The following is a 24,090-nucleotide window of genomic DNA, read 5'->3' as shown; positions in this document are numbered from 1 at the left end:
TGGATTCTTAGCATGCGCATCAGTCTTCAAAAACCTATATTTGCTTAACTTGGATCTAAGCTTGCACTTGATGACATCACACCAAGACAGACCCGGCTTTTCAGATTCCTCAATATCACCAGACGGGCCGATTACCCTGGAGTCTTATATTTTTGGATATGACATCATTCATAATTCATCCATCAACAGCACCTCTCATTTCCTCTCTGTCAGCCGCACATTCCTCACACTTTCTCCCTCCATCTCCTCTTTTTTCTCTCGGTATCACTCATCGTTCACCTCTCATACGTCTGCCATGTCATCGCTTCTCGCTACATCTCCCTTCCTTGTCCGCCATTCACCTTCCTCACCCTCCACCGTGGTAGGCCTCGTATGATTTATAGAGTCATTCAGTGCGGTGCCCGGTCCATTGATTGTCTATCAGAGGGAGGTGATTTGTCAGGAGGTGGTGTGGGGTTATTTGATGCCTTTGCCTTCTGATTAGTGACTGACACCAGATATAAAGACGTCAGCTGTTAACAGCATATATTATGCCGTCACTCCACGTTCTATTGTCAGACAGTCAAAGAAATAAAAGTTTTGGAACAACAAAGCCAGGCTATAAGATTCAGGGGTCAATATTTTATTAAAGATTAAAGTCATGTCAGTGTTATCTACACTCCTACTATTCCTCAGTGATGTTTATCTCTCATCCCCAAACTCCCTCCTCCTCTGTGTGTTTTGCAGATTGCAGAGTGGGAGGAGAAGCAGCTTGATGAGCAGGTCAATTTCAACAACTGCAAGATCGACCCCGCCCCGTTCCAGCTGGTGGAGCGCACCTCGCTGCATAAGGTCTGATTGTAAATGCAGCTGTTGTTCAACCTCTGTGTGTGTGTCTCTCATACTGGAGCACAAATCCTTGCTGCTATGTGTGTCTTTACTACTGTGTTTCAGTTTATCCACAGTTATGAAAAAATAATAAGGACCTCTGAATTCAGAGTGATTCCTGATGCACAACAGTTGCTTCAGTTATGGAAACAGACAAAGCATGCATCAATATTTATTATTTGATTTTAGGAGACAGAAGTTTGTTTGTATGGTACCTCTCAACAACAAGAGAATTCAAAGTGCTTTATATGAGTTTTAAAGGCATTAAGACAAAAATTCAAAGAATTCACAAGCTGAAAAAAACATATACAGGATCTGGAAAATAGTGAAATAAAATAGTAGATAAAATAGGATAAAACTCAATAAAACAGGAGATGAAAATTATAATTGCAGGGCAGGATATGCGTGAGTACTCCCAGATTTAATTTGTATGGAAGCACTGGTTAACAGAAACATTTCGAAGCCCTGATTTAAAAGAACTGACAGTTGAAGTAAAACCTCCAGTTTTTGGGAGTTGTGCTTTTTGCTCATTGCTGCACAGGAAGTCCATGTATAGATCTGAGAACTGGAGGGTTATGTTCCACTTTTTTGGACTTGTTGAGAACCGTAGATCCTGTGTTTTCCAGAGAGACCTGTCAAGACACTGTTACAGTCCAAGTCCAGCCTACTTAAAACAAAAACATGGACACATTTCTAAATCCAGATTTGTTCGATGCACTTAATCTGTGATCATATAGGCCTGAAGTCATGTGGTGACATTGTTATATAAATCTGTGTGTCATCTGCATAAGTGTAGCATTATATTTTGACATTTTCCATAGACTGAGTTGAACAGAAGAGGACCAAGAATAGAGCCCTGAGGGATTCCACATCATTTTTGACTCAGTATCTAATTACTGATTGACCAAAAGTAGACACAGATCCTTCAAATAGAATAATGTGATTGCAATGAAAGTCAGCAGTTAAAAAATGCTCTTACACAGTAATCAAACAGCTTATTGACACACTAAGACATACAGAATGGACTGTGTTGGAGACATTGAGAGAACATGTCTAAATACACAGCTGACTTCTGGAGGTTTAACCTACACAGATATTCAGCCCTTTAAACCCAACCTCTTTTGAGGAGTGTTGCACCCAATTTAAAACAAATGGACAGATGGACCTTTTCAATTATTGCAGACAGGGAGACACCATATTTTTAAGGTATCAGTTCAGTTGTAAACTCATGTCATGATTTGTTCCCAAATTATGTTTACATCAGGACATTTTCTTTAAATATTGGTGTAATCCATCAATACTACAACTACATATTAATTATTAATACTCCCAACAGCCTATTAAAGTTGATGGTGGTTGACACATCCCCAGTTTGGAGAAGAGGACAGGAGTACCTCAACATACTGCTGTTGTTGGGGTCACCAACATATTTTAGCCACCAAGAAAAGGGTCCGTTAGTTTAAGTGTATGCTATATTTAGAATAGTTTCACCGCTTTACCTTAAGCCCAGTTCAGACCAAAGATTTGCAACGAGACAAGTTGAAACAGGCAACTACTTATGCAAAGTTCTGCAACTTTCCAGTAACCTGCTGGTTCACACCAAGTCACCACAATGAGACGGTTTATCATCTCAAGTCAACAACTTTCTGTGCTTCCGTTCTGATTTGCATCTTTTCAGACTTATTTTTCCGTCTGAATATAATTTGTAGCTTCTTAAAATCTGAATAAGGACGGTGATAGTGAGATAGCAGACTTCACTACAAGCTGACTGGCTGTTGACACAGGTGAAGTGCTTTAAAACCAGCCACTGGCAATTTGACCAGCTGAATGTCACGTGACACCATCAGCTGACTTGAGTCAAGCTCATCCCGGTCAGTTCACACTGCTGAAACTTTTCTCTGCAACATTCTAAAACGGTTTTGTCTCGATGTGAATCTTTGGTCTGAACTGAGCTTTAGGTTTTAATGTATTGTCTGTGTCATCATAAATGAATATTGCCTATCACATTAGGAGCAAAAAAATAATAACATTGTAGATTTTAATTTTGGATCACCGCCAAAAACAATCCGCAGATTCCATTTGGGCCTGTATATTACTAACATCTTCATGTCTGAAGGTTTTCTATAACACTAAAGACATTATGTCATGTACTGTCAGTGTTGGTATGAGGCCATCTCAACACAAACAGACTTGGAAATTAAACTGCCACCAGTTTCAATGCTCCGGATACTCTCCGTGCTCCTGTGGTGTGTAGTGACATTGAGGGAGCATGTAAACAACCCAAAAGAACACACACACACACACACTCAAGCCAATTCTTCCCCCACTGTGTGAAGGAGAGAGTGAAAGTGCAGTATAAAGAAAGGAGCTTCAGCTCTTTAGAGCTCGTGTTGATTTAGTTTTCTACTGCGGCACCCTGAAAGAGACTCTGTTTCCAGCACACACACATACCCATGTTGAAACCCTGACTTCCTACCTAAGCATACACGCACAAACACACACACAGGCTTTTTCTGGCTTGCCAGCGGCTGTGGCAGTGCCTAATGTCCCCCATTCATAATGCGACCCTCTCTCTCTCGTCCTGCGGGCTCTGTGTGAATACTCTTTAAACATTTAAGAGAGGGATCCTGCACCAATCCATCTCGCTCCCTTCCTCCACTGCACACTGCCAAAAGCCAATACCACGCACAATCTCCTTCAGCATATTAAACATTGCCTGCCGCCACTACCGCTGCTGTACGCAGGCGTGTGTGTGTGTGTGTGTGTGTGTGTGAGTGGAGTTATACTTTCTACATCTTGCCCTGCTCTCTTGCTCAGCCTCTCTGGATCTGGCTACTATTTATCTCATGCTGTTTACTGTTGTTGTTGTTGTTGTTGTTGTTTTGTGTTAGTGTGCAGGCCCTTTTGTAATGGACAAATGTGTTCCTTGGGTGATTTTCATGACAATACGTCTCTGCAGTCAGTGTGGTCTGGGTTTTTGGCCCGCGTCCGCTGTCGGTCTGTTTGAGGTAGTGGCTAACAGGATTCAGAACAACCCACACTTCCATCATTCTGTACATTGTCAAAAAAAAGGAACTCATGAAGCTATTCCATATATTATTTACAAACTAAATATCATAGTTAAAACAATTTACAAACAACTTTCTCTCTTTTTATGAGCTCAACATGGAAGAACTAGTGGTGACTAATTGCGTCCCTTTACAGCGCCTGAATATCGGCCAGAAAATTGCACTTGAACCCACCAACACATTCTTACTGTGACCTCGTCACATATCAACATTTGGTCATGGGCTTTCCACGTCGAGACATGATGTGCAAGGTACCCTGGGTGTGTTAGTTGATGTATTGAGACGCTGTGTCAACTTCTGCCTGTAACGTGCTTTGTCTGTTTTCCTTGAACAACATGCACATGGTTATGTTTTGCCAATATATGCATGTGGTTGGGTTGTCCATTCAACATGCTGAACCGGCTGACTAGCACCAACGGTGCAGGACATACCACAAAAACTAGGGTGATAGACACCTACCTACTGCCCAGCATTGACCAGCGTTTATGTCTCTAAAAAAACTTGATTTGTGGATTTTCAGAGTGACAGCAACACATTGCTGTTGACTTTGTTTTCAAAAAATAGTTTGATATTTTGGGAAATACCCTTGTTCTCTTCCTTGCCGAAAGTTAAAGGAAAGTAATATTTCCTGAATTCTTCTTATTTGGTGTTGCTCTTGGAGTTGTGCAAATTTGCAGGAAAGCCCAATCGGTGTTTTTTCAGCATTGGCAGTATAAAAACAAAATCGGGGAGTGCAGCAAAATGCCGCCTACCTACTTTTGTTTATACAGAATGTGCCTTTTTCGGGGCAATGGGGGGCGTGAGCAAGTAACAAAACGTGTAGCTCAGCGTGTGACGTAAACAGTGACGTGGGAGGGAAGCCGCGGCTGGTCAGGCGGCGATTCTCTCATAAGTCGGCCTGTTCTTCACCGCTCCCGTCATCTGACGGTTAATGGCCTCTTCGTTTGTGAGGACAAGGAGGGCGCACAATTCCTTGTCTCCCCAGTTGCTCATCTTTACAGTGTCTGTCAGGTTTGTGTTTCCCTCTTGCTACTAGCTGCTCGCTAATTCCTGCTATCAGCTGTTTCCTGTTTATCCACCGCCAGTGGGTCGCACGTGTGGCGTCATCAACAGCCCCTCCCGTTGCAGAAGGCCGCCTCGGTCTGTTTAAACTAAAAGGGTTCAGCCAATATGTCTACCCTACGAGGCGGAAAATTGGGCACCTCAGATCAACTCGCCAATCCGGCTGTGTGTCTAAACACTCGCAGCTTGCCGGCAAAATGGCCCAACATTCACAGAAAATCTGGCAGTGTGAAAGGGACTATAGTCAATAATTTATCTGATGATAAAGATATCCACCGCCAGTGGGTCGCACGTACATCAACAGCCTCCGTGCAGAAGGCCGGCTGTTTTAAAAGCAGGGTTCAGCCAATATGTCTACCCTACGAGGCGGAAAAGTGGGCACTGTGTCGGCTGTGTGTCTAAACACTCGCAGCTTGCCGGCAAAATGGCCCAACATTCACAGAAAATCTGGCAGTGTGAAAGGGACTATAGTCAATAATTTATCTGATGATAAAGATATCCACAGACAGTGTCGCAAGTTGTATGCGCAAGTTAGTTTGCTTGTTTGTAAATTTAGCATGTCTTTAGTTACTGTGATAGCTCTGTGTGAATTACAGTTTGAATGGATGTGAATGGGCTGAATTGGTGGTAAACTGACTCTATCACCAGAGAAGCTGCTGTAACCTCCTGTGGGGAACTTTTACAGATTACATTGCGACTGGCCCCAGCCTTAAAACACTTAACAATCTTTGTCTTGGCACAGCGTCCGTTTGTTTGGCACAGCGGGATCCATTTCAGACGTCCCAAATGGCCATTCTGGCTAAGCAAAACTCTCATTAAACACTAAAAGGGTCTAGAACAGAAAGTCCAGTTGGCATCAGTCCCACAACCTTCCTAATCCACCACCGATCCAGTTTTTGACCTCTTGCTGTTTTTGCTTTTAGCTGCACATAGCCACACTCCTCCACGGTAACTCTAGTCATGGAGATAAGATTAAATGAAACTTTAATGATCCTCATGGGGAAATTGAGTCATCGCATCAGCAAATACAGTACTAATAGGGCAGAGAGTATAAATAGAGTGAAACAGGGTCAGAGAAACAGGCAAGACCTACATTTCCAAATATTTAAAAGCTGAAAAACAAAGTCAAAATCTAAGAATTAGGACATTTTTGACACTAATAGCACGTAATGACAGCTTCTTTATTCACAGAACATTTTAGCACTGTGGGTTTTGTTATTAGGACTGCATAGAAAATAGTTGTTTTTTAAAAGACAAATTCCTCTGTCATGAATCACAAACACACAGCTACAATTTTCAGAAAACGTTTGGATTTGTAAGTTAGAGATCTGTAACTTAACTCATGTAATTTATGAAATTGACTTAAGCTCTATTATGAAAAACTGGACTTGGCATGTTTACCCATTTTATACAAACATTTTAACATCTCCAACCTGGGTTTGACCCCATTCATGAGACAGCTGTCACAGGTTAATGTGCAGTCATCATCATTAGCAGAGACTCAAGTCTGTACAAACACTCACTGGCCACTTTATTAGGTACACCTGTTCAACTTTGGCTAATCAGCCCATCACGTGACAGCAACTCAGTGTATTTAGTCATGTAGACATGGTGAAGACGAGCTGCTGAAGTTCAAACGGAGCATCAGAATGATGAAGAAAGGTGTTTAAGTGACTCTGAACGTGGCATGGTTGTTGGTGCCAGACGGGCTGCTCTGAGTATTTACTGGGATTTTCAGCACAACCATCTCTAGGGTTTACAGAGGATGGTCCCAAAAAGAGAAAATATCCAGTGAGCCAAAATGCCTTGTTGATGCCAGAGGTCAGAGGAGAATGGCCAGACTGGTTCAAGATGATAGAAAGGCAACAGGAAGTCAAATAAGCACTGGTTCCAACCAAGGTGTGCAGAAGAGCATCTCTGAAGCAACAACACCTTGTCCAACCTTGAAGCAGATGGGCTACAGCAGCAGAAGACCACACCAGGTGCCACTCCTGTCAGCTAACAACAGGAAACTGAGGCTACAATTCACGGGTTTTCTCACCAAAACTGGACAATAGAAGATTGGAAAAACCACATTCAGATGGAAGCATGGATCCATCCTGCCTTGTATCAACGCTTCAGGCTGCTGCTGCTGCTGCTGCTGGTGTAATGGTGTGGGGGAGATTTTCTTAGTACCAACTGAGCATGGTTTAAACACCACAGCCTACCTGAGTATTGTTGCTGAGCGTGTCCATCCCTTTATGACCACAGTGTACCCATCTTCTGATGGCTACTTCCAGCAGGATAACGCACCATGTCACAAAGCTCACATCATCTCAAACATGACAATGAGTTCACTGTACTCCAATGGCCTCCACAGTCACCAGATCTCAGTCCAATAGAGCACCTTTGGGATGTGCTGGAACGGGAGATTCTCATCATGGATGTGCAGCCGACAAATCTGCAGCAACTGTGTGATGTCATCATGTCAATATGGACCAAAGTCTCTGAGGAATGTTTCCAGCACCTTGTTGAATCTGTGACACCAAGAATTAAGGCAGCTCTGAAGACAAAACGGGGTCCAACCTGGTACTAGGAAGGTGTACCTAATAAAGTGGCCAGTGAGTGTAGTAAAAACTGTACAAGCAGTTACTCAGCAATTGAAATGGTGGCTTTTTTTCTTTTTGAAAATAAGCAATTAGAACACTCTGTATGCTTCCGTGTCACATTTCCCCAAGTGATCGTATCCCATTTAGAGGAACATTTGACTAGTTGAATGAATCCATTGTGAATGAACTTGTCAGTGCTGGATAATTGAAGTCAGTGGTGCATTTCCTTAACTGCTCTCCATTTTCTATTTAAAGCAGGAACCCAGCACAGTGTTGTCTCCAGTTCGTACTGTTTCTTTTTTTTTAGTGTTTCATTTATTGTTCCCAACCACCTCTTGTGTTTTCCTGCAGACCCACACCATCTTCTCCCTGCTGGGCCTCGACCACGCCTACGTCACCAGTATTGGGCGTCTCATTGGGGTGGTTTCCCTGAAAGAGGTAAGAATCTTTTCACAGGTCATTTTGGGGGGTTTGACTTTTTATGCCTCTGCACCGGCGACAGCTGTGGCCAGAGGTGTTTTGTTTTTGGGTTGTCCCATTCTCATGTATGTAATGTCAACAGTGCCATGAAAGAACGTCTTTAAATTTGGCACAAATGTCCACTTGGAACGATAAACTGATTAGATTTTGGTGGTCAAAGGTCACTTTGGCAGCAACTCAACACTCTGTGGCTCGTCTCTCATTGGCCATTTTTGCAGAGCTCCACAAGATGCCCAAGAAAACTCCTGCGCCTTTATGGACAAATTCTTCACCACAGTTTCTTTGACCTTGCATCTGTCTTGCTCTTGTAGGTGGCAGTGTGCTCATTACTCTAAAAATGTCATATGTTACTCATTAGTCATTACTCTTTTCAAAAGTAATAAAATTACTTATTTCTCCCTGCCAACAGTAATTCGTTACTGTACTTGTGTTATTACTTTTCCGTCACACCCTATAAAACTTGTAGTTGCGAATGTCCCCAAAATTCAGATGTGTGCCGCTGTGTGAATGTCAGTGTCAGGGTGATCGCCATTAAGTGTAGCTGAGGCTAGATAGCGCGTTTTTTTACCTGGGGGTCTTCAGTTGCCTGTGACTGTTTTTTTTTCTTAAGGCTCTGCCCAAAATTTCATCCACCACATATTCAACCACAAGCTTCATTACTTCTTTGTGGCTGCAGCTGTGCATGAGTAAAATCCAGTTTTGGTTGTTTAGCCAGTGTAGAGCTACAGCGGACCTCCACAGCGAAGGAGGGCTCACCTTTAGTGGGGTCTATTTCCTGGAGCTTTACGTTGTTGCGCTGCCATTGTAGTAGGTGTTTCAGACCGGAGCTTTGAGGACGTGTTTTTCACAGTGGAAAGAGTTTTAGTACCACTACCTGCAGCCATGATGTTCTTGTCATCTTTCCTCCCAACAAAATCAAAGTAAAGGGAATATTTCCAGCTGCTAAGGTAAAAAGCGTTTCCATTTGTGATGTGCCTGTGCCGTGCGACAATTACGAAAATGAGTCCACTAATGTGAATGTTGTTTTTGAAGTCAGTAGTGATGTGATAACAAAAGTAACGTTATAAGGAGCTGTTTGGTTTGGGGGTAACTCTGATGTTATTACTGAAATTCTATTAGTAATTAGTTACGCTCCTCGTCACTGTAATAAAGGGTTATTATTATGTGCCCAACACTGGAGGTGGTCAGTCTAGTTTGGTGTATTCTGCAGCATTTTTCATAATTGTCGTGCAGATTTTATCACAGAATTCAGTGTTAAATGATTTCATAGCACTGGCATCAAAACTCATGATCCACTTTTTGTTTTTCTTTCATTTTGTGTTGTTGTGTTTTTTAGTCTAATGAAAATAGTCGTGACTGTCATCATTTACACAGGCAGCATATTCACTGCTTTCATAATTGTAAAATCACTGTCAATATCATCAGGAGTGTTGTCACCATGCTGCGCGCACACACACACACAAACAGGCATTTTGGTCAACATTAAGAATTCCTCCTCCCTCTGCCTGTTATGTACTGTGACAGACAAAAGGCTGCTTAATATTGCTGTCTCTTTCCATTGTCTATCTGTCTGTTCTCTGCCCCCCCCTTCCCCCCTCTCTTTCCATCTCCTGCCTCACAAACAACTGAAAACCCCTCGCTCTTTGTGAATTGGCCAGGAAGCGGTGAGAGGATTGTTGCTAAGTGCAGTGCTGCTTGCCTGTCCCTGACATTTAGGCTTTTTTGTTCTGCGTTCCACCAGCAGACAAAAACCCAGCCAAAGCAGATAAAGCCCAGCCTCTCCCAGTCTGCCTGTCTGTCACACCGACACGCTGTTACCTCACAGCCTCGCTGGCCCGCATGGAAGAGAGGAACCTGAGGGATGTTTGTGTGCGTGATTATAGTGCATTATTTACACCCTACAGCGTGTGGACACTATTCTTTCACTGCTGCTTCAGGATCTGTAGCACCCAGATTCTTCACCCTACCAGCCAAATGACAAACTTGGACCTGCCAAACAGGAAACTCAATGATACGCTCTCACATAGAGGAGAAAAAAAAAAAGATGGGATGAAAGAGACTTGACAGCTCCAATGTGTTTAGGAGAATAGATTGTTTTTTTCAACTTTAAAATGTATGGACCACTTTTTATTAGAGGCCATATAAACCCAATGTGTTCTAAAGAGTAAAAACACAGGGTAGTTATGTATTCCTCTTTCAAAAAACGAAAATGTAAATTAGTTCAGTCAGGACCACTTTAGTCAAAGAAAACATTATTTCCATTTGCAGTATTACATTTGGCAGTATGGCTCTGTTCTGTGGCCTCACTGACTTTCCTAGGCCTACGCAGAAAGTCTGAGGAGGAGAGAGCAAACCTCTCTGCCCTTCCACCTGCAAACGAGGAAAGCCTATGATGAAGAGAGCACACCTCTCTGCCCTTCCACACACCTATGTGGAAAGCCTCAAGGCAGAGAGAGCAAACCTCTCTGCCCTTCCAAGCGCAAACGAGGAAAGCCTGAGGCAGAGAGATAGAAACCTCTCTGCACTTCCATGTGCCTACATGGAAATCCTAAAGCAGAGAAAGCAAACCCAACTGAGTGTGTGAAATTTGTTCTCCGCATTTGACCCATCCCCTGAGGGAATGTAAAACAAATAAGATAAAATTGCTATCAACAGTACTTTAGCAGAGTGTTTACGTATGTGACCTGCAGCCATCTTGAATTCATAAGTTGGGATTGATGCGGTTACTCCGAGTTTCTGAGTTGGAAAGCCGATCTTAGGGTGCGTTCGAGTTTAAATTTCCAACTGGGAACTGGGAATTTCCGACCTCCGAGTACAAAACGAACGCACCAAGAATCCCAGTTAAGGGTAAAACCATAGACCTTTTCATGGGTCCGCTCTTGACCTTGGGTGGGGGTCATCTGTACCCTTTGACTAGGAATCTTTCAAGAATTGTTTTGGAATTAACAGACATAAAATAAAGCATTATCATTTTTTTAGTCTGAAGGTCTTAGCAAAAAAAAAGAATGAATCTAGAAATAATCAAGATGGGCCATGTGTCGCTAATATATACAGTTCAACATTGTAACTTCTTTGGATGGTGCTCAAAAAATAACCAAAATGCTGTGGTTGACTGTGGTTCCACCTTGTTACTGTAAACATGTGTAATGCATAAACAAAAATCAAGGCTAACTTCCTGTGCTCACTCGACACTACCAAAAATGTCGCTGGTGTAACTTCATTCGACCAGACCATGACCTTTGGTAATACCTAAAGTAACTGTCTCTGCGCTGCCAGTCTCAGCCACTCTGATTTCCTGTAATAAATTGTCCATTTTTATGAACATTTCTAAAAGGCAGTCTGTGGTATGTTCTGTGGCAGAAGCAAGTCTAGCCCTGTAGAGTGGACCGTCTTTGATTTACTTTCATTTCTGTCATGCGTAGGTGGCGAGGGGAGCCGCAGAGATTTAATAAATATGCAGTCATTTCCGCCTTGCTCATCTCCTCTCATTCTATGAAATGTTTCAGCAAACAGAAGCATAAGTCAAAGTCACTCTGACCTCACTCACCCGTGCACGCTACCCTCTGACTATGATCTTCCCCTCAATTTCATTTTGGGAAAAAGGTCCCAGTGCAAAATAGAAAATGGCTTGTGTGCCTGTGCATCAGATTGTAAACTACTGACATGATCTTTCTCTGTGTAGAGCGTGGTAAGTACAGTGTTGGGGTTAGCACTTCTATTTCCAGAGGGACGCCCACACCAAAACTGTATGCAGCTCAGCATAATAACCCACTGTGAATAACCCCCTGGACAGATAGCACAATTAAGGCACAAAGAGCCTGACTTCATATTTTTATAGAAAAAGAAATGTGACATGTCCCAACCCCAACTCTTAGCAGGTCTCGAGTGTGTATATGTAGTATACTAAACTACTCTGGTGCTACTCAAACCAGAAAGTACACACACTAAATATAGATTCTGAGTGTACCGTTGATGCACAGTATTCTCCTACAATGCGATGCTCACAAGAAATTCAGAAAAGAAAAGGAAAAGAAATTGTGGGTGGTGTGAAACTGCTCCCAAAAAGCTGTAAGAAAACAAAAAAAAATCAGATTCTGGCACTAATAGGAATATTAAAAGCAAATGTTCTGTCAGTGGGGTGAGTTGATTGCATTTTTTTTTACTGTTTGCAGTTTTGCTTGAGGTATTTGCAGGAAGTAAGTGTCAGTATCCTACAGCGAGACAAAATAAGACACATTGCTGTACTCGTGTCAAGAAAATGAAAAATTGTCTATTTTTTTGTAATAAGATGATAATGGAATCAGTCATCTATGAAATATCCTGTTGCTGCTGGTCGTGTTTTGTGTCCCATTTTAAGCATCAGAGTCCAGGATGTTTGAATTTTGGACAACTTTTAGTAGAAGCATTAAAAAAAGTTGTTGAGCTGGAAAGCAATGTATATAAAGCTAAAAACAGGACTGAAAGCAGCACATACACTGCACTGCTGTTTAGTGAGATTGTTTTAGTGCTATACAGAAACGTATGTCATCAGATATGTTCCCATGAAAATTCTACAGATTGAGGCTTTAGGTGGTTATCCAGCGTCTTAAAAGAATGTGTAACAATGCATCATTTTTCATTTTACATCGCTGGTTATATTTTTATACCGCACTGTTGAGTTTTCCCCATGGATGGACCAGGCCCCAATCTGTACAGTTGGTATGTGATTACAGCCTCATTATAGGATTTTTGTATTTTTCCTGATGGCATAAGTTTCTGTATAACAAGAAAATTCTAGTAAAAAAAAAAAAAAATGGAGTGTATGCATATGTTTTCATATCTGACACGCCCATCTAATGTGAACACATATCTTTCAAATACTGGGAAATATTCAACATCAATTGTGTCATTGAATTCAGTTCAATTCAATAGATTTTTATTTATCCCAAAGGAATTTTTTTTTTGCGCCAGAGAACGCTTCAAATGACAGTAATACTAATTACAGTAACCCAAATTTATCGTTTTACAACCTGTAACAACCAGAACAGCCAGTGGGTTCCCCGGGTCAGGATCAATCACTGGGCCCAGTTTTAGAACAACAGAGTATTAAATATCAAGCAAGATATTCAAATATACAAGACAAGATGTGCTTTCAAGGAGCAGAAGCAAAAAGCAGTGCCTAACAGGGTAACAACAGGAGTAAGATCAGTACAAGAGTTATTAAAAAAAAGAAACAAAATGGTGGAAAAAAGTCCCATTGAATACTGATTGCATCATCTCATCCCACTGGCAATTTTTTTATTAGACACTATATGAGAAATTTTTCACATGCACGTGGCTGCAAGGGTCCACGTGATGTAAATCTTGTTACCTACCTGTGTCCTCGTGGGTCTATATGCTGAGCAGCTGGAGGCGGCTTTTTGTTTGTTTTTAATGAGAATGAATGAAGCCTTTTGGTCACTGTTTTTGCGTTGCGTTTGGTTTTGCATTTCTGCAATCTAGTGACCCGGCATTTTTGCTGGTGCACTCTAAACTCCTCGAGTTGAAAAAAAATCTTCATGTCAAAGCAGGAAAGCGCCACACATCATCCCTGCTTTTTTCCCATTGTCCAATCAGATGATGTGAGAGGCGGGCCTTCTGTGGTGGTCATGACAACAAGTTTACAGCTGGTAAACAATTGACGAGAAACTCTGGATACCCAGAGCTATACGGCCCAACAATAGTCAGCATGTTGTCAAACTGCCCCTGAGCCATCCTTAAATCTGCCTGTAAACGTCCATGATGGAGGAGAAGCTCCTGGACCAACTGGTGGTACTCCCCATGATCCAGCCTCTTTTTTAGGGTCTCATGTACCCACACAGATCTCTGTTTATCTGCTGACAGCCTCTCACCCTCAACCACAGCTACAGACAGTACCCCCTGCCTCAACATGGCAGCAACTAGCCACTTATTAATGTGAAATAAAACAAATAAATAAACGGTGGATTGATTGCACAGGAAGGTTAGGGTGATAAGGTGACTGAGTGGTTGCCTTGTAACAATAAAAAACCACAGCAAGCATTTTTTACTGGTGGCATTCAGTTAAAGAAAAAAAAAAAGCTAGTGCGGTGTGCCTGACGTTTTACAACCTCCAAAACACTGCCTGTGTGATTGAGGCCTAAGGTATAAAAATCACACACAGCTACAGTGGGGTGTTACCTGTATGCATGCCCAGACTTGACCTCTTTGCTCTCTCCACTATAACTGTTTTGTCTTTCTCCATCCAGCTTCGCAAGGCCATCGAGGGCTCTGTGACAGTGAAGGGTGTGAAGGTGCGTCCTCCTCTGGCCAGTTTCCGGGACAGCGGCACCAGCAGCAGCGAGAACGAAGCCACCGAGCTCCACAAGCTGTGGGATCGCCACAAGAGCATGTCGCTGCCCCGCGAACACACCCCCTCCGAGTCCGACGAGAAATCCCAGTGAGGGAAAGTAGAGGAGGAGGAGGAGTAAGAAGAGCAGGTGGAGGAAGAGGAGGAGGAGGCATAGAGGTCTTTAATCTCCCAAAGCCACAAACATGCAAAAATCCTCAGGGCTTCGGATCAATATTTAATTCTGGAAAGAGTCCTACTGCTAGCCTCTTCGCAACTCCTCATTTCTCTCCTCATCTACTCCTCTTTCTCTCCACCATCCACTTTGCTTCACGGACCCACCAGTGCGCTCTCCAGGAGTCCTGCACTGACCAAGCCAGACACTCCACGGGGGAGAGGAACACAACTCAACCTGTGCCCTGCTCTCCATTAACCCTCGGGAACCCACAGCAGAGTGAATGTGGATTTTGCAGGGGGGACTGGGAATGGGTTGAAATCTTTAAAAAGGGATTTTTTTTAGCAGACTTTGTTGTTGGTTCTGTATCTTTAGAGTAGAGATCAAAGTTTGGACCTGCAAAAGTTATCTTCTGAACGAGTCTTCCACTTGAGTAGAGAAATTCAGCAGTGATGACAAGGAAGAGTAACGTGTGCTTGTACTGTAAGTGTGTGTGAGAAAGAGGTGAGAAATTGTGAGTGTGCATGAAGAGGGAGGGAGGTAGCAAACGACTATTTCTTATATGATTTTTTTTTATTATTGCCTTTAGAACACATTTCAGTCTTTGTTTTCCAGCTTGAATACTTTGATTTCTGACTGATCAGGTGGTCTGGGTCTAACTGGAATTTGCCATGGCGCCATTTCTTTGTAAATCACACTACAGTTTGTCCCACTGACAAGCACTGGACTAAGGGGACAGATGCCTTAGCTTTCAGATTTTTTTCTTGTTTCCATTATACCTCTTTTCCTCAGTCTTCCCATCTCTTCACTGCATGTCTTAATGGTCAGGTTGAGAATAAAGTCTATGCAAGCAGACATGCCTGTTGGCAGTGGCGGAAGCACCTGTAGCCCTGTTCATAACGTACACTCCTTTCATACTATAGCTACGGCCTTACATTACAAAGACACATAGAAAGACACACAAACAAGACCGCGGCGATGCACTCAGAGAGTCAAGGTTTTTCTGCTTATCTAAATATAGCTCTTTAATAACCGTTCCAGAGAAGGTTGAGGCGGATGGAGAGGGCAGGAAGCGAGGGAGGGAGGAAGAACAGGGAGCAAATGGATGGCTGAAAGAATGAAGACATCATTACCTAACCAGCTGCTCTGGGCCCTCTCATCAATCTGTCTTTGATCGCCATGTTGGCTAACCTCCATTACTATCAGAGTCACAGACGCCCCCCCACCCGCTTTATGATGTAATGTTCCAGGGATGAGGCAATGTATGTGAGCAGAATCCACCTGATTATTGCATAAAGATAGCTTAAGAGAACGGGAGCATGATCCAGTGAGATTAACTGGAGTAAAAACACTTCAGGAAATCCCTAACTGACCAACAGTAAATGGTTCAAGATGTAGTTTAACTTTTAAAATGTACCTTGTTTACCACTATAAGTCCAAATCATTACTAAATTATCGCTCCAGCTCCTAGCTGACCGATTGAACCTTGAACAGGAGCCATGAATGATTAATGGCAGCATGGTTTCTGATTCAGCAAGCAGTCCGACATGACGGATAATGTATAAGTACTGTGAATTTAATAATTCATGTCTGGCATAATGCTTAAGGCTTGTCAGCTCGCTCTCTGCTCATCGACAGAAAAGTATTGATTTGTTTTCCCTTTCCTCCATCCCTCCGTCGTTTCCACTACTGACCCCCAAATACGTCCCTTAAGACACACTCCTTTTTTTAAATCTTTAATTTTTTTTATTTCTCCACCAGGCCAGGACGTCCACTACTACCTACAGAATCTGCTCTACTGTTTGGATGCCTTAAATACGCACTCATACCCAACTTCTTAATGGTTTTCTAGCATTCGACGCGTTGCATGGATTTTATTTTTGGTGGTGTCTTGTCTTGCTGCGCGCCACTGAAAGTAAAATACACACAGTGAAACAGCACGGCTTTGCATGACGGAGCGCATGTGAGATTTGTTTTATATGATCAAAATGTACCAAAAACAAAAGAAGCTTGACGGACATGAATAATGGGACTAGTGAATGACGTTGTGTCTCAGTATGTTTGCCATCTTGTGCCTGTTTGTTATGTGTCTTTACAGTATCTTGTTTTATACTTACAGTGTCAGTTCACTTTGATTGGCATCTCCCATTCACCGGTTGAGTTTGACACGTTGCCTGATTTTGAACTGGGAAGGGGTCTTTGCAAAGTTAAGCTCAGAAATTAATATATTTAACATCATTCCTGTAATATAAAGTCATAATTTAATGTCTTAACCTATCTTAAATTGTTGTTGACTACTCTCTTTTGAAAGATTTGGGAGGCTTCTTTTATTATATTTGTTGTTTTTTGTATTTGTTCATTTGTTTTTCCACATTTGATGATTTAAAATTTTGATTTTAATGCTATCTTATGTTTTTTTTAATGGTTTGACATGCTGTCTGAAACATTTCTACTAAGAAGTTTATTTGTAAAGCGCGAATAACATTAGAGGGGTAAAGGCTTGCGGTGGCTGCCGGTGAAGTTAGCGTTAAAGGGACCAGCATGTGGTCTGTTGGTGACATGTTCATTCCACAAGTGCCTGCATCGACTCCTCTTCTTTATCAACGGGATTAAGCTATCCACCCTTAAGTGTTTGGATCTGTTTTCTAGTCCTGTAGACGAGGCACTTTTCACACAAGTACGCAAATATGTAAGGGGGCTGGATGATGTGTCAGCGGGGTGTGCAATTATCACCATGGTAATCTGTCATCGTCATCGTCACCGCCCCGCCCTCCACACCCCTCAACCCGCCCCCATCTGCTCGCCCCCGGGACTGACTGAGATCCACTCGTCTGATTTGGTTCTGTTCATTTGTTTGTGCTTTTCATCGATTTTCATTATTCTGCCTTCTGCCAGAGCCTTCCCCTCTGCAGACACACAGAACGTTTCATCTCATTTGCTACCAGACAGATATAAACCGAGGTAGATGCATATTTATTAGTCTGTATTAATCAAAGTAGAAGTTGTAAAAAAGATTTGTTTTTCCATTCTTTCTATGGATGATCTACTTGTAGGTAATCAATTTGTGCAATAACTGTTGTTCATCTCACTTTGTAACCCAGTTTTAATTGATGACATGAATGCAAGATAACCTTATTTTTGTAAAGAAACCTGAAAAGTGTAAAAAGATGTATGTATATGAGGAGAACTGACACTCACACAGGAGCTTGTGTGTGATAAAGATACGATATTTGAATGACGGTTCAAGGGGGAAGGTTTCCCAAAAGCTTCGATACAAGCTGTCAGAATCTCACCAAATCTGCGTTGAGATATTTAAGGACACTGTTTGCACCTTTAGGTGTTGATCAGCCTTTGTTCAAAAAGAGAAATGGCTTAGACTCCTCATTTTGGCTTTTGGAAACCCTTCCCGTCTGGTCTTAACAGGCTCTGTGGTGAATCCTGCTGCATGAACTGTAGCTGGCGCTCTCATACAAGCCCCTCCCCCTAAAGCACTGATGTGAGTCAGTTTTATCATGCTCCCCTCTCTCCTTCAGTCTGATGGGTTTGATAAGACCAGATCCTCACATCAGCTGTTGAGAGTTATCTTTTATCCACTCCTTAGGGCTCTTAGGGACTGCACATTGTCCTGGAGGCCTCCACTACGGCAAACCCCAAGGGCCAAACCAGACTGAACTGAACAAAATCCAGAGCTATTTTTCACACAGAAAAATGAAACCTTGTTTTGTATATCAGGGATGAATAAATGAGATTTTAACAAACATGTTGTGTTGAAGATTACTTTCTGTTTTATATCTCCCAGGACTGTTGTTCTGCAGCTGTCTGTCTGTCTGTCTCTCCCCTCACTAACAGCTGGGAAGCACCTGGAGTGTTGTTTTTGTGTTCTGCTGTCACTCCCAGTGGGGAGGCAAACACAGTAATGCCACAATAATGTTCACATTAGTTCATTTTATCCCAAATCTTTTTATAGCACAGGGAGTCAAAGGTTTCACACAACATTTGTTCCTAACCCGACGTTTTGATCTCACTTATGAGCATCTTACTACCTCATTATTCAATCTGCTCCAATCTAGCTCAGTGAGTAACGCATCTACTCAGCTGTATTGGAGAACCCATCTCTTGTCAAAGCTTATTTCTTCGCAATAATTAAGGTTCTTTTTTTAAGGAAAACACAGAAATACAGCTTTAGTTCAGACAAACAAATTAAGCTTGAACAGAGAAGAGCATCATTTTCACATTAGCTTAGAAACTGCTGATTGGAGTGTGTACAAGGTGCATGTTTTTGTATCTACCAGTGACATAGTGTAGGTTCAGCGTTCACAGTGAATTGCAGTTGTAGCCATAATAATTGCATGCAAAGATAAAGACCCATATGTTCTTTGCAACAGCTTTGATTGTGCCTCAACACCGGCAAAAGCCATGGTCGGACGCATTATGTTTTCAGGCTGTACATATGTACATACAATTTTCCAACTGTTGTGAACGCAGTGTCTCAAGGACGCCTATGGGAATTTCTTTAAATTTGGCACAAATGTCTAGGACTTAATGATGAACTGTGTCATTCTGCAGTTACATCTCCAAAACAATACTTGGTGGTGAGGTTTCTGTGAAGTGCGGTAAAGTTAAAAACACACATTAAACATGGCTTAATAGAGACAGTTTCAAACACAAGTACACAAATCAGCTTCACTGTAACTTGCAGCATTCACAGCTAGCCTAGTGGCTAGTGAACTTTTCCTCTACTCACATGAAGCCAGGGACAACAGCAACATTTAACAAGGGTAACGTTACAAAATTTGGCTCCATCACAACTCACAAGGTTCACTGACAAAACAACTGTCTTATACTGAACACGTTTTCCAAACAAATACAACATGCTAACGTTATTAGCATGAGTCTATGGTATTTTACATTGTATAAAGTAGCCTAGCAACTAGCAGAGATTTCCTCTGCTCATATGAAGCCAGGATAAATCACACACAAGATTTAAAATGCTATTTTTATCTGTGAAATTAAAGTAAATAAAAGCTTTGTTTCCACTGAGGGAAATGGTTTCAGCTTACAGAAACAGACAGGAGGTCTGCGTTTCCCATTATATATAATGGATGGTAGGGATGGGAAAGTTTCCCAGGTTTAAAACTTGCAAGCATTCATGTTATCAACTATTTTTCTGTGAGAGCAGAGTTGGTCATGTGAGGGTTAAAAAATAGTTTGCATTGATTTCACATTTCATCTGTTGCATTTGCATTTAATTAATTTGAACGACAGACGCGACATTGCATGTTGTTTTGTGCAAAATTGGATATATCAGGTTTTTCCAATTTTAATAAGTCGTTGATGTTTACAAGTTAGAATCTGGTAATGTTAGATATAGTAATTCTAACAACAGTATCACATCTGTTGCAGGCTGGTGAGTATAATGGTGCATTCATACACTGCTTTCTCTCTACATCTTTGTAAACTCGTAAAGTCAGAACAGTTAGGACATGTCCCATGACCATGTCCTTCAGAGCATCCAGCCATGAATCAGGACACAGAGAATACTCCCAGCCTGAGGGTTTGGTACCACCCCTAACAGAGTGAGTTTGGGAGGGGCAGGTGAACTGGCTCTGCTCAGCAGTGATGCCCTTCGCTTAAAATACCTCATTATGCAATTTGGGTCCTCCAGCACGTGAGCCTTAATGTTTGTTACAGCTGCTGAAGTGTTGCAGCTTTGAAAACTCCCAAAATATCGAAGTTAGTCAAGTGCAGCACTTCAGTGTCGGTAACACAACTCTAAATGCACCTAAAATGGTGTTCCTGGTTGTGCTGTCCCACGGGGAGTGTTAACTGCAACAGCTGGCTCCATAGTGATCTGCAACCACACACTTTTTTTCACAGTCTCAGTTTTGTGGCTATGCGTTTGTTTCTTTTTCAGTGTTTCTTTCTCTCCCCCTCCGTCTGGTGCGTCCTCATTCACATCACCCACAAAATACACACACGTTACACACAGTCCTTGTTGTGTTGTTTTATTTTGTGTGAATGAGAGGAGAGCATCTGGACTGTAATGGGTGAAGAGTGCATTGGTAAAGGCTTAATGAGCTAAATGAGTTCATTCGTTAAGTAGGCTGAAGCTCCGTCCCTCAGTGAGTTTCAGGTGGGAGCACGATACCTTCCCTGGAGACAGAGTGAGCTGTGCCTACGTGTGTGTGTGTGTGTGTGTGTGTGTGTGTGTGTGTGTGTGTGTGTGTGTGTGTTGTGGTGATCATTTGTTTAATATTCTGTTGTGTTTCTAATCCATAATCCACTCCAGTTTAACTACCAGTTAACAGCAGCAGTGATGTGACACCAACACCGTGACATCCTGTAACACAACCAGGTGTATGAACCTGTGTGTGTGATTGTGTGCCTATCTGAGTGTGTGCAAGTTTTCCAACCAGACAAAACGCGGCTGCAGTTGCTCATCTGTATTGCGATGAATGAGGTTAGAAACACTCGAGTGGCGTCGAGCCCTGTTGAGCAGAGCGCCATCTGTCCGTGCTGACGCGGCCCACGTTCTGATGAATATTAAATAAAGGTGTCACTCGAAAAAGTCTTCCTGCCTCCCAGTAACTGCTACAGTGTAGGAAGTGCTTGTCTCACTTGGAGACTGATTGATGTAATCGCTGGTAAGAGGTGCAGACGGGCCTCTGGAGAAGACAGCTCTCTGTTCGGAGTGTGAGCGTGTTATTTCATCAATGTGACATCTTCTAACAAGGAAAGAGAAATATCAGAAAAGTATATCAAGTGCATTTCTGGTGTTTGTCAGTCTGGAGTTTTGCACAGAGATGTAATGAGGAACATTTGAATTGTTACTGAGGGTAATATTACGAATGAAAGACAATACAGCATGGGTTTTTTTCTTCACTTTTTTTCAAACTGAGGTTGCATGTTTTAAAACATATGGCCTTATGTTTACTATGTTTAAAGCTGCATGATCAAAAGACTGTGCATTTTAAAAAGGGGTTGTCTGTAGTGATTAACACACAAAGAATAACAGTTCTGGCTCATAGTTAGCTTCTTCTAAATCACGGTTATGATGACCTGTAACTCCGCTCTCATCAACCTTATTTCCCTTTGCTACTTTCAGTCTAATACCTGTGATAAATTTTCTGTGGCTCACAGGTAGAGCGGGTCATCCACTAATCGGAAGATCGGTGATTCAATCCCAGGCTCCTCCTGTCTGCATGTCAAAATATCATTGGACAAAATACTGAACCCCTAATTGCTCCTGATGGCTGCTCCATGGGTGTGTTAGTGCGTCTGAATGCTTACTGAGTAATAGGTGGCACCTTGTACGGTAGCTTCGGCCACCTGTGTATGTGAATGGGTGAATATGACGCTGTTCAAAAGCGCTTTGAGCGGTCAGAAGACTAGAAAGGCACTATACAAGTCAAGTCCATTTACCATTTGCCATTACACTGCGTGTCTGGAATCAAACAGCAGACAGAAAAGCTATCAATCAGCAGGTAACCACAGTAGTTCAGCAGCTAAAGAGACAAATATTTCCTTCGGGGAGGGTGAATATTCCACTTAAATTGATGAGGTAGTCAGAAACACAACTTTAAATAAACTGACTTTGCTGCAAGTGGCAAACAAATCAGTTAAATGAATGCAGCTTTAAAGGTCCTGATGATGTTCAGAACTTTAAAAACTATAGGCCATGTAAAGATATAGTAGACTAATGGTGCCCTGAGCAGGGAATGACATCACACTGCCTCTGTGTGTGTTTAAATTTGAGCATCTTTGTTCTTTGTTGTGGTCGACGGTCCAGCCCCACATGCATGTTGGTGCATGTGAGTCCCTGTTGTTGCCACCACCATCCCAACCCACTGTGGCAGTGGCATCGTCTTGGAAGCATAGAGCCCACTCTGCAATCCCCCCTCACATTAACACTGTTAGCTCTGTAGTTACTGTTGTAGTAAGTACTGTTCGCGCTGTTAGCCCCGTTAGCTGCTAGCCACTGGCTAGCCAACTTCATGTTGAAAGTCAAGTGCAGGCAATCTTGGCTCAGGCTCAGAATCCTCAGCATCCTCTGAATGTCACATACTATTCCTTTAACCCTTTGAAACCTAGGCAAATTGCTTGATTTCTTTTAAAAACATGAGAGGAAATCAATGAGAAATGAAAGAAGAAAAAAATTAGCAATCAATTAGAAAAAGAGAAAATTAAAAACAAGAAAATAAAAAAGAAACAACGAAAATAAAGCTAAAAACAACCAAGAAGTGTTGTAATTCTCTAACATAATTTTTATAAAATGTAATAATTATTATTTTTATTATAAATATAGTTTTTCCCTAACTTTCTTTTAAACCTAGTTTTGTTGTTGTTGTTGTTGCTGTTGTTTTTTTTAATCAAACCAAGTTGGTCAGCCTTCAAAGGTTTAAATATTTGAGATTGGCTTCTGAAAGCAACACAAGAAAAGTGATGTCACTCTAAGTTTCGAAGGGTTAAGTTTAGGGGTGTCCCCGACTAAGAATTTTCATAGTCGAATCTGATTTGACAGATTTTTCCTTTAACCGACTAATCGTCGAATCATGTTGTTTTCCCCCGCAATGATTAATGAGCTCATTTGCGTCAGTTTCCACTCTTCAGTTGGCATAATAAGATAATAATAAAAGTAAAAGGGTTATCATTTTATCTTTATCTTTATTACTTTCACTTCATCAAGGTATGATGCTCTAGATGAGCGCAGACGCGCTGCCCAGCCGGAGACAGCCCTCCATTCCGAAACACCGCCACTCCGAAACTGATTTTCAAGTCCATATCAAGTTTCCTGCATCAAACACTGCCGCCTGCTCTCCGGCCGCACTCGCACAATTCTGGATTTCGTTGTACTACAAAAGCTCGAAATGAACGTTCAACTCATTGTTTTTTATTGAAAATATGTGACTGTCTTCATTTATTTTCGCTAGCAGCAAACACATTTAAAAGGAGATGCTTGTCTCCTTTTAAATGTGTAAGTCTTTTTACGCGCGCTGTCCGTGGTGCTGAAATCCCCACGCCCGGCCGCACTCCCGGCCTCACTCACACAACACGTACCCCCGGGGATACGTGTTGCCCTCCCCGCCTGTTCAGACAGACTAGTGATAATAAATAAATAAAAAATCAGAGTCTATCAAAAAAATAATCAGCGGTGAAATTTGTTTCAAGACACTTCAGGTAAACGAATTTTAGGTCATTCTCATCTCCATCCGTCCTTTTCCTTATCACACTCATTAATCACCGTAGGCCTCGATGCTGCTCTGATGGTCCTGCAGCGCACTCACTCACCTCCGCTGATTTGGATCGAGCAACTGGGTGATTTATTCATGCGTAGTAATGATTATGCCTACTGACACCCCCATATAGTCAGAATGGTACGGTCTTGTTTCATAACCACATTTTGTGACAATTCGACAGTGAGACTGGCAGTCGAACCAGACTTCTCTGAATCAAATCACTGAATCATCGACTATTCGGGGTCACCCCTAGTTATGTTATTGTGTTATTGCATAATAATACATTTAA

General features: G+C 42.1%; 1 protein-coding gene across 3 annotated transcripts in view; it reads left to right on the top strand.

Moving 5' to 3' along the window:
• LOC125889152 (chloride channel protein 2-like) overlaps positions 1-18,318 on the top strand; it is a 228,301-nt gene extending 209,983 nt beyond the window's left edge. For all 3 annotated transcript variants that reach the window (XM_049576902.1, XM_049576901.1, XM_049576900.1), the window contains 3 exons: positions 727-831; positions 7,937-8,023; positions 14,311-18,318. In XM_049576902.1, the coding sequence (XP_049432859.1) occupies positions 727-831; positions 7,937-8,023; positions 14,311-14,505 (387 nt within the window). In that variant the 3' untranslated portion in view covers positions 14,506-18,318. The remainder of the gene's footprint in view (positions 1-726; positions 832-7,936; positions 8,024-14,310) is intronic.
• Positions 18,319-24,090: the final 5,772 nt, after the last annotated feature.

Source organism: Epinephelus fuscoguttatus, linkage group LG5 (assembly GCF_011397635.1).
Source record: "Epinephelus fuscoguttatus linkage group LG5, E.fuscoguttatus.final_Chr_v1".
Classification (NCBI taxonomy): domain Eukaryota; kingdom Metazoa; phylum Chordata; class Actinopteri; order Perciformes; family Serranidae; genus Epinephelus; species Epinephelus fuscoguttatus.
The sequence above is the reverse complement of the archived record's forward strand: the minus strand, read 5'-3'. Positions and strand labels throughout refer to the sequence as shown.